The sequence below is a fragment of the Abramis brama genome, assembly GCF_963993115.1.
Source record: "Abramis brama genome assembly, chromosome: 3".
Lineage (NCBI taxonomy): Eukaryota > Metazoa > Chordata > Actinopteri > Cypriniformes > Leuciscidae > Abramis > Abramis brama.
The window spans coordinates 62,297,165-62,308,790 of NC_139965.1; the positions used below are offsets into that span (position 1 = coordinate 62,297,165).

Genomic DNA, 11,626 nt, shown 5'->3' on the forward strand with positions numbered 1-11,626 from the left:
TCAACAACATTTTCCTATTAAACATCCAAAATCAGAAAAAAATGATTTATGTGTCTATAATAACCACTATAGGGTCCATAATTAAGTCACATTTTCAAATTTTGTTTCAGTTTTTGCATTTGTTGAACCTCTATGTAGTTTCACTGCACATGAGAAGTAGCTGAACAAGTCCTGTCAAGGATGCTTTAAGAGACCATCTGTAGCAGGAGCTGATGCAATAGTCCAAATTCAGAAAAAAAATGGGTTTGTGTGTCCATGTAAAACTGTCTGAAAACTCAGATTAGCCACAGCAGATGACATCAGTGGAATTATGTTTATTATTATTATTACAATACACATATTTACACGTGAACATATGGAAATTTAACATGAATAAGGACATGTTCCACCTTCCTGCAAAATTTTTGTTCTACCATAAACAGAAGAGGACTATTGGAAAAACAGTTAGTTAAATTAATTTCAGTTTCTATAACTACATTCAATATTATTGTTGTAATGTCACATGTAGATATAATGACCATTATTCATAATGGTATGCTTGACCATTATTCAAGCATATCTAACTTACAAACAGTATTTCCTCCATGTTTATTTGACCGTGGTGGCTCCCCACGGCAACATTTCTGCTCCTCAGAAATAGGGCTGCATTGTTAGAGTGCATATCGGAGAATAGCGCTGACACATGCTTCACACCGCGAGCGGGCACAGGAGGAAATAAAGAGACGCTGTCCGGATGATAAGCCAGTTGAGATTGTGTGTGTACGTCCTTGAGAACCTATAACTTGCGTTGTCAAAAAACTAAAAAGGAAACACTGACAAATATAATGGCGCTTTTCCACTGCTAGTACGGTACGTTTTGGTTCGATTCGGCCCGGTACAGTTCGGCTCGCTTTGCTTTTCCACTGCGTAGTACGACTGTGATCGACACGGCGCGTTTCGAGTTCAGTTTAGCTCAGTTGCTTTTCCACTGCACTAGTAGCTCTTTAAGGACCGCGCCGCCTCTACCGATGATGTCACCGTAAACGCGACACATTACAAACGCACAACCATAGACAGTAAAAGAAATGGACACAGCGACCCCATTGGATTCAACAGAGACACGGGCTGTTTCTCAATTCCAAGAACGCAGAGAACGGACTTGTGTTCTCGTGGAGACCGGTCTTGCCAAGCTTCCTTGGAAGAACGAACTCGGAACCGGCCGCAATGACTTCTGGGACACCAGGCGAGTACTAGCTCAAGTCTGCATTCGATGCATCCTCGGTATCAAGAACACATCCGGGTTCTTTCATGCGTCCTCTGTACTTGCGTTCTTGAGAATTGGGTCTGAACTTCGACGGTTAATGATGACGTAAAACGAGAACACAAGGACGCAAGATCGCTGAAGAACGCATACTGAGAAACACCCAAAGGGTACCTTCAAAATAATACAAATCCCTGCCCCCCTGCGCACAACACAGGATCATTGAAGCCTATCGAGGGGATTATATTCTTGATTTCGGCATGTGGATGTTTATAACTGCAAGACGGAACAACGTGTTTCAAATGAGACGGATGGCAGCAAAACAAAATACTGCTAAATAAAGTAAGTAGTTTAAAATAGCGGTGGCTGTTACTGGCTATTTTAATGGTGTCTCGTGTTGCAAATACAGTGACTCTGGTAGTGACGATTCTTTCTGACCAACCAGTGATCTGCAGTGTGTTCACGTCATGTTTAGTACCAGTTTGGCACGCTTGGAACCTCAACAGACCAGGTACCATTTAAAGCGAGCCGTACTGTCCCGTTCCATGCAGTGAAAATGTGCCACAAGCGTCCTGTACTGAACCGATCCGTACCGTTATCTGCAGTGGAAATGCGTCAAAGCGCACCGTAGAAAACTGAACCGTACCGTACTATGCAGTGGAAAAGCGCCATAAGAAATCAAGACAAAGGAGCTCCTCTAAATCCGTCGTCTGACAGTTCAGAATCACTGTCGTATCCATCCCAATCATTCTGGAAGTCCACACTTGTTCCAGTCAAAACTTGAGCATAACAGTCTCTTGCATGCTTCATCATTCTGGTGACTTCTTGCTTTTTTCTCAAAGTTAAGCTGAGGAAACCCTTAACCCCTTCTTCATTTAGAGCCCACAGCTCACCTTATGGGAGTAAAACAAAAAATTATCAAAAAATAAAAAATACAATGTACAGTATAGTATTACACCTTTACAACACATTACTTAAATACGTACTTTTCAGTGCCTCACTGAAAAGCTGGCATGACATCTCCTTGAGTGTGTCTGCACGAGTGGAAAGAGATTTCCAATGCTTTGCCATCTCAGAAAGGACAATCTTCTTCTCCTCCTCAAGCCTCCTTATTGCCATCACAACATCAAATGCCTTCCTCTTGGTTTTCAAATCTACAGTGTCTGGGATACAGTTGTGGAACATAAGTCAATTGTGTTTCTGAGACAATTTGGGAAAAGGAATACATTTTTTTTGCTACTATGCATATCGTACAAAATTGTCAACAGATTTCTGTACATACCACCATGTGAAAGTTGCCATGGCCAAACTGTCTCGTCAGAGAGAATGATGTCAAAGACGATTCTTTCTGTATCTGGAACCATACTGTTGTATTTTTCAACAACAGAGCTAAGAATGGCCTTCTCCTCTCTAATTTTGCGCCGAATCCGGGCCCGACCTTTGCTGCCATCGGTGTCTTTGTAAAGGCGCTGGGACCTTCTTTTAATGCTGGCCACTAGCACCTCCATTCGACTGGTCACCGCATCAAGATCGGCATTCTGTTGGGATGTTGTTGCTGAGAAGAAAAGAAGTGTAAACATTTCACTTACATTATTATGGCAGTAACTTAAATGAGCTAAGTCTCAATGTAACACTGAATGTCATAACGATTATCCTTATTTGTAAAAAAAAATCTCCTTGAGGAAGGACAGGTGAGTCTCAAAAATAATTTCATATGTCTTTGCGTGTATAAGAAGTATGGGTAACAGGTGTTCTTTGCAGGTGTTCAGGGACAGTCAATGACATAGTAATGTTTTCTTACCTCGCATTTAAAATCATGGGCTTTGGCATGAAACACTGAGAGGAACGGTTTCATGCCAAGAAGGTGCTGGAGCTCCGGGCAGCTTTTTGCCACTTTGTTGAGGTAGGGCCAATATTTGCAGGTCACATCCATGGCAAAAAAGCTTATTGGCTTATTTGCCAGCTTGTTCTGCAGGTAGAGGGGATAAGCAAAGATTTCCCCCCTAAACATGTTGAGAGCACCGAGAAAAACTCCATGACGACAGACCGCAAGCTCAAGTCCCTCCTCATCAATTTTACTTGAGGATCTTGAGGATGTTTCCCTGGCAGCTGACCACTCCCCTCCACAGACACCTCTTCCAGAGACCTACAACATGGAAAAAGGTTGATATAGTCAGGACTCACCCAAGCAATGTCCATTGTAAAATGTTATTGGTAGTGTTTTTAGAAATATTATACAACAAGTTTACATGGTTGGTGGTCGAATGGATGTAATCCACAAATCTCTCTACTTCTTCATCTTTTGCAATGAAGATGTCTTTAAACAAGGCTTGTTCTTCAGATCTAAATGAAAGAAAGGTACACATTGAACTTCAATATGACACAGCAAACACAACACTGCAAATTACACACATTTCGTAAGTACCTTGCTGCATTCTTAAAGCGGTAGTGCTTGCGATTTCCATCCACAGAAACAGCAAGCATGTCTGGGGTGCATGCAGGACAGACAAAATAATCCTCTCTGCAGATCTTTTCCACCTCAAATCTAACAGCCTCCCACTCCAAAAAGCTTTTTCTGAAGCTGTCTGCTGTGATCTTCCCAGTCTGTTTCAGAAGAGTAAAACATGTCAACATAATTCACAGTATTTTATCAAAACATGATGCTCAACATTGATACATTTAAATTTTTTTTTTACTATTTTCATTGCTTCTCCTGGTGGATATTAAAAAAGTGAACTTGCATTGAAGAAAAAAGTGAGGGAAATAAAATTATGTCCAGTGCACGCTGTTGTACAAATGCATAAACTATATAGACTAAAAGCATTGGGACACCTGGGGCCTTATTACAGAAACGTCCTAACTCTGTTAAATCATAACAACCATCCATCTATCAACTAAAGTTAATAAGGTCAAAGGTGATGTCAAATCCTCCAGCATCGAGCCTCCACAGGCAGCCGCTCAGCCCAGTGCATCATGGGAAATCTTTTGGCTCTTTGTATGTCATGGACAGAAAACATCATGACCAAAGTTTGGTTTTCGATTTTTAACTGAATGGTACTTTCTACAAAGACTTTGGATCTTAGATAATGTTCTATCAATGTATCGAGTATAGCTAAATTACTGATTTGATATTATCAACATGCTCCAATTACAATAATCAATGTGTTCATAATTGTCATTCTGCGATTCACGTCAATACTAGTACTAGTTGTTAGTGATTCCCACCACTAATACTCACACGGCCAAAGCGGACAGTTCGTTGATCAAGCATTCTTAAAAACGCTTGGCAGGACAGTCCTGGTGCTGCCATCTTCAACTCTTCATATGAACAAAACACATCTGTAGCGTACACTGTGGAAAAGTGAAGGGTAGCCGGCCAGTAGTCATTGCGGACCAAGTCATCCACTCCAGCACTCCAAGTGGCTTTGCATGCCTCACATTTCATCTCAGGCATACTGAGATCATATCTTCCTGGAAAAATAAAGAACACATTGTATTATGCATAAATCTGACAAATGCACTGGGAACTAAAGGGTCCCCCCCGCATGTCCCGACACAAAAGACTGCAGTGCGTGACAGGTTTTGAAAGCTCTATGCAGGACTGGCCGGGATGAGACAGGTGTATTTGCTGGTGCGGGAGGAACAGATAATTCACTGCAGGGGTTTAAGCAGCCTACTGACAGTGTTGTTTATTTGTTATTTGTACTGTTCTATTGTTGAAGCTTGAAATTGAAAGCATGACAGAAGAAGAGGTCACCACTGGGCTACTTCAGATGTTTGTGAATATCTAAATAAACTTTGCCCAGAATGTGATATGGACGCTACAGCCACTTGATCTGAATGTTCCCTCAAGTTCATTTTATTCTTACCATTCATTGTAACCACAGCAACAACTTTTCCTGTGTTGACACTCAACGATCCCGTAGCACAACTACATATTTTCTCGGGCATCTCCAATGGCAAAATACACACTGAAAGACACATCATATGCAGGGATTAAAGACATGTATCATCCTATGTACTAACTGGGAAGTATTCTATTATCATAAAACAAAAAATCAATGATTTGAAAAGCAAAAAGATAGAAGGTCATTACTTGTGTTTCAGAGAAAGTACTCAAAAGATTCCTATGAAGCCTATTATACTGTGAAGTTATTTAAATAAACTGAGAATGAGACTAGGGCTGAGCATTATAACTGTGCTTTTTTTGACAGATAAAGCGATTACCATTTCCAATATGATTTTTGAATGTGAATGATTCAGTTCAATATTCCAAATGTCTCTTTAATCTCCGACTTAAGTTCACCAATCAGAATTGTTATACCCTTCACGCACTACACACACCCACCAACCAGAAGTGGCACAGTCAAGGAGGATGAAGTGAATATAAAAGTCAAATGTCACAAATGTACCTATGCATGATTATTTGCAGATTAATATCATTAGGCAGTTGCGTTGGATCATATTGCAATTACAATTGCAAAAATTGTGCAGCGCTAAATGGTACACACAAAAAAAAGAAATACAGCTTACCACACTGGGAAAGAGCCCTCTCCACGACACAGGTTGTTGGAGGCAATGGCTGAAAGAATCCAGCTATTGTTGCATCCCTGTTGTGGAACACGTGGTTTCGGTGTATACTGACATCACAATCAGCACAGAAGAAGGGTTGTGGTCGGCAGTCACGACAACGGACAGAAGCTGGACTGCCACATTGTTGGCAGATCTGAGTTGTTGCATTTTGTTGTGCAACCATGGTATTCACCAGACAGGGTCTCTCCTTCTCCCACATGTCTGAGAGGAGACTTTTTCGAGTAGACCAGTCTGAGGAAGCTCGTGGTGGTGCTGGTGCCGTTTCCTGATCATCCAAGTCATCACCCTGTGAGTGGTTTAGCTCTTCAAGGAAAGTCTCTGTTAAAATAGTACATCATATTTAAAATCCATTTTCTACACCATCAAAGCGTGCAACATGTATGCTGTCAATTATTCTGTTGCAAAAATATGTTATTTACATTTTAATTATTAGAATCTATAAACAATAAACTAATAGAGACAAAATAAAGGACATACCAACAGTGTTATGTGGACAGTAGTTAGTTATCTCAATGCTGCTGTCCAACATTCTAGTATGAGCACCTGTCTTACGACTGTAGCGGTGACTAGCTGTAGCAGAAAATAAAACCCAAATCAACCTTACACCATTACAATTCCATAGATTCTGACAAGCTCATTTTATTTCACAGAATGATACAAATTTTTATTGGCCCAATGTCGTTGTCTATACCACTTTGGATGAGTATGTAATAAAATATCATACAAGACACATGACACATTCATGTATTCAATCCCAGTGGTAAAACAATCTATATCTCCGTTTTAGATATATGTGGAAAACCACAGGAATTCTCATTTAAGTAATATGACTGAAAAAAGAAAACTGACCCGTTTTATTTCGAGATGATCTTGGTTTGTCATAGACAACATTTCCATCACTGTCTCTCTTCAGCCACCTGACAGATTGATGGCTAGTAGATGGTGGAGCCTTCTGGACAGGTTGATGGCTGGTGGATGGTGTTGCCTCCTGCTCTCCCTGCATCTTATTGATGAAACCTTCCAAGTTCTGGAGTTCATAATTTAATTTAGAATGACCAACAAGCTCATCAAGCTCCTTAAGGACCTGATCGACATCAGAATCATTTGATTCACTCATGGTGAACAAGGACAAACAAGACAACACACTGACAACACAACAATAAAAGGAAGGGGAGGGGTGTCTAGGGGAAGAGCAAAAGAGCAAGAACAACAGAGAAACAGAGAGACGGACAACAATTAACTAGACAAATGTGGCTCTTAAAAGTGCCTTTGTTTTTGCTTTGTAATGAAGCTGGAGTTAAAGTAAATGATGAAGGGACTAGGGGACCTGTTGAGAAGGGGAAGAATATAAATTCAAATTTGAAGATCAGGCTACATACTACTACATAAATACTGAATAACTAAAAGGTTTAATAATTTGAGAAAATGTTGATCTCTAGTTTGCCCATGCCTTGTGATGTGATGGGGTGTGGGTGCTTATAGTAAATATTAGGCCAGAATAGACTAATCTTGACACTGAAGGCTGGCTGATATTGATACCAACCATTCAAAATGCCATTTTGGCTGATAACCAATACCATTTTATGATCTGTTTATGTTATTAACTATACTTTTGTACAAGGAAACACATTTTTTTAACTGGATCACTTCCTTTTCCCTGTGATTATTTTAATCAAAAACTTCCCTCAGCAGCCATAGTAGTTTAGAAAACTAGCTTTAATTAACACAAATTTATTTTTTTAATGTGCTTTTTTTATTTTGATGTCCATGCTTTCATTAGCACAGTTATAAGTTACACTACTATGTGTATAAATGGGCACAGAACAGGGGGCAAAGAGCAACACAACCGCAAGAATCCCAACGCAGACATACATTACAGCTAACACTTCAGTTAAGTTACAGTATGTCTCATTATGCCTACCTAATTAATCACATTTAACACAATTAATTATTAAATAACTAGCAAATGGCTATTAGCTGGTTTTCTGTAGCAATCTTTATATTCCCCTTTGATCGTAGTCGTACCTTAAGTTAACGTTAAATGATTGTATGCGACAAAAATTAACTTGAATTTAATTAGCTAACGTTAACTTTGTTAGCCTGCACATTTGGTGCAGAAAGCTAATGTCTTATTCTATCATAATCGTCCTAAGAAATGGCCACCTTACAAAACTAAAGTTTCTAAACACAACTTATTGTCCTGATTCAACAGTTTTTGATGTGTAAATGTAAAAATGATAGACCCATGTATATTAATGTACCGTACTTACCGAGAGGAAAATCGCAATGAACTTTGGGATAACCCGGTGACGTCAGCGTAATTGTTTTAAAGGACTTAATAATAAACAAAAAAATGTATAAATAAACTGATTAATTGAACACAATCGTAGCATATTATGTTTATTAAAATAAAATAAAAAATCCGATAAAAATCTGTTATCCAGCATGCTTTAGTTAAAGGAGTAAACTCACCGCTGAATGCGGTTGCACTTGCACACCATGTGCGTTGTTAAACTCACCGCTGAATGCCGTTGCACACCATGTGCGTTGTTAAACTCACCGCTGATGAACGCGCTAAACCTTTGACATCAGATTGCGAGGGTTTTTAAACATCAAAAACCAGTTGGAGAGCCAGATAAAAATGATCGGGGGTCCGCCATTTGACTCGTCCTGGCATAATTTAGATCGATCGTTAAATTGAGTGTTGTTAAACTCACCGCTGAATGCGGTTGCACACCATGTGCGTTGTTAAACTCACCACTGATGAACGCGCTAAACCTTTGCTATCAGATTGCGAGGGTTTTAAAACATCAAAAACCAGTTGGAGAGCCAGATAAAAATTATCTGGGGGCTGCCATTTGACTCGCCCTGGCATAGATCGTTTTTTTGTAGCCTATTCATTTTTATTTTTGTAGTATAGTCTTGTTGTAATGGCCGACAACATGTTGTGGTGTGCTTACCCAAGACGTCAAATTTCAACGTTGAACGTCCCCGGTTCAATCTATAGGACTACCCTGCTCGTTGAAAAATGACGCCAAGGGTATACCCAGTGCGTTAAAAAATGACGCCAGGGTTCCTGGACCATGCGTCAGACATTTGACGTGTAGGGAGTGAGACTAGCCATACTACTGTTGTCAGTGATATAAGTATTTGAAATGAACATGATTTCTTAATGTCTAGTGACACATCAGGGCCATTTTATGATTAATTGAAATAGATTTCTTACATACAGCTCCTTTAATACGGAACTTTATAGGTAGCCAATGTAGTGATGATAAAATCGGTGTTATATGATCATAATTTCTTGATCTAGTAAGAACTCTAGCAGTGGCATTTTGGACTAACTGTAGCTTGTTTATTGAGGATGCAGGACAACCGGCTAATAAAGCATTACAGTAATCTAGTCTCGAGGTCATGAATGCATGAACTAACTTTTCTGCATCAGAAACTGATAGCATATTACGTAGCTTAGCAATGTTTCTAAGGTGGAAAAAGGCTGTTTTTGTAATATACGAAATATGATTTTCAAAAGACAGGTTACAACCGAGTATAACACCCAGGTCTTTTACTGTAGAGGATAAAGTAACAGGACATCCTACGATGTCAAAGTTGTATTGTGAGAGGTTCTGTGGGCGGTTTTTTGAACCGATAAGTAGTACCTCTGTCTTGTCTGGATTTAATAAAAGAAAATTACGCGTCATCCAATCTTTTATATCTTTAACACACTCTGTCAATTTGGATAATTTAGCGTTTTCATCCGGCCGTGATGAAATATAGATTTGTGTGTCATCAGCATAACAATGGAAACTAATTCCATGTTTCCTTATAATATTTCCAAGTGGCATCATATATATTGAGAATAATAGAGGGCCCAACACAGATCCCTGCGGCACTCAATAGTTTACTGGAATTATGATCGATTGAACTTGAACTCAGGTGACTCATTAACACTCGCGCTACTGGCCACGCCCTGCTTTCACGGCTTGTGGACTCGTGCTGCTTGCCACTTTGCCTATTTTGTGTTTTCTATCACAGGAAAAGTAATTGCTGAGATTTTTGTTTCTGAATTTTTTATTTATTTATTTATTATTTTTTGGGGGAATTGACTTGCGGGCCGCATCAAACTCTTTTGCGGGCCGGACGTTTCCCACCCCTGATTTAAATAGACAAAATGGTAGCGGTCAGATAAGTATGATCTAAACCAGCTTAATACTTGTCCTTGAACACCAGTATAATTTTGTAGTCGATCTAAGAGTATTGTGTGATCTATAGTATCGAACGCAGCACTAAGATCAAGTAAAACTAGTATTGAGAAACAGCCTTGGTCAGAAGCTAAAAGTAAATCATTTGTGATTTTAACGAGCGCAGTTTCAGTGCTATGATGCGGCCTGAATCCTGACTGAAACTTTTCATAGATATCATTTTCTTGCAAGAAAGAGCCCAGTTATATTTAATATAATATCATATGGTCTGTTGTTTGGCAAATATAATTGGATGTGGTTCCCACTTATTTTTTGTGTTTCATTTTGTCTTTAATTTGAAGTGTTACAACGGAAAGCTGGAAATTTCCATCAATGGTGGGAAAAGAGATAATAGAGTTGTAATACAGTGTATTTTTGATTGTAAAATTACAATAATAGATTACCACAAATTAAAGAGGTAAAAGTAATGGTATAAGTAATAGAATAGTACAGATATAATAGAATTGAGACAAGCATTAATATAGTTAATTTGGCAGATAAACCTCACATAGAAGGATCTAGTTAGTTCTTTCTATCTCTCCATCCAGACATTAATGCTGTTCCTCAGATCAGTTGATTTCACTGGTTTGTCCAGAACGGTCACTCTTCATGGACACACAGCTGGACTCTGAGTTTCATCTCTGACTGCTGAATTGACTTTGTTTTATGGTGCTTAATTTAACCCCTTGTTTGGGTCTTAAATATAGACACCTTCTACCTTATTTTGTTTATTCTCAGGTTAGGTAAAGTCAGTCGAATTCGTTCTAAACAATAAGTATATAAATTTCCATACTTACAATTCAGTCGAAAGACTGCTCCGTGGTTTAGTTCAGCTCAATAATTTGTAAAACAGGCGAGCTTCTTAATTTCAATTATATGTATTTTTTATTAAATATAGGTTAACTAGTTTACATAAACGGTACTAATATATACAATAAAAATAAAAGTAAATCAAAACCAAATAATTTACAAGCTTTCATCTTCATGAGGCACAATGGCAAGGCATCTAACACCGGAGAGGCCGTCCTTGGTGAATCAGCGTCTGACTGGACATGTCATTCCAGCTCTTTTAAAGTCCATCAACTTTTGGACATCTTCAGAAATCTCCTCCTGGAAACTCCCTAAAACTTGTTCATTGGTCATCCTCTCCTGGAAACCCCCTAGGACTTGGTTATAAAGCCTTTGTCTCTCCGTCCTCCTTTTTCTGGACCTTTTCTTCATCGCTGTATCTTCTGTGTCTCGTCCGCAACACCTAGACGGTAATGATTGCATTTTTCTTCTTTCTTTGGTAAAGCTCTTTTTAATACATTTTCAATTTCTCTCTACTCTGCCATATGCTTAATAAATGCTTACAACATTCAGTGTGGTCTGTTTTTCTTTATAAACCATCTTCTCAATAAATGACTTTACATCACCAATTGCAGTGTCTCTCTATAAACCATCTTCTCAATAAATGACTTTACAAACAACAGTTGTGGTGTCTCTCTATAAACCATCTTCTCAATAAATGACTTTACATCACCAATTGCAGTGTCTCTCTATAAACCATCTT

At 38.9% G+C, this 11,626-nt stretch overlaps 1 protein-coding gene across 1 annotated transcript; it reads right to left on the reverse strand.

Moving 5' to 3' along the window:
* Positions 1–62: 62 nt before the first annotated feature.
* LOC311079949 (uncharacterized protein) lies at positions 63–8,157 on the reverse strand. The gene is made up of 12 exons (XM_084109675.1): positions 8,104–8,157; positions 6,683–7,160; positions 6,311–6,403; positions 5,774–6,151; positions 5,110–5,211; positions 4,479–4,711; positions 3,666–3,844; positions 3,490–3,583; positions 3,098–3,386; positions 2,523–2,795; positions 2,227–2,403; positions 63–2,133 (listed from the first exon to the last, which is right to left on the reverse strand). Exons 2-12 carry the CDS (start codon positions 6,948–6,950, stop codon positions 1,919–1,921), a joined length of 2,301 nt encoding a protein of 766 aa, XP_083965801.1. The 5' UTR covers positions 6,951–7,160; positions 8,104–8,157; the 3' UTR covers positions 63–1,918.
* Positions 8,158–11,626: the final 3,469 nt, after the last annotated feature.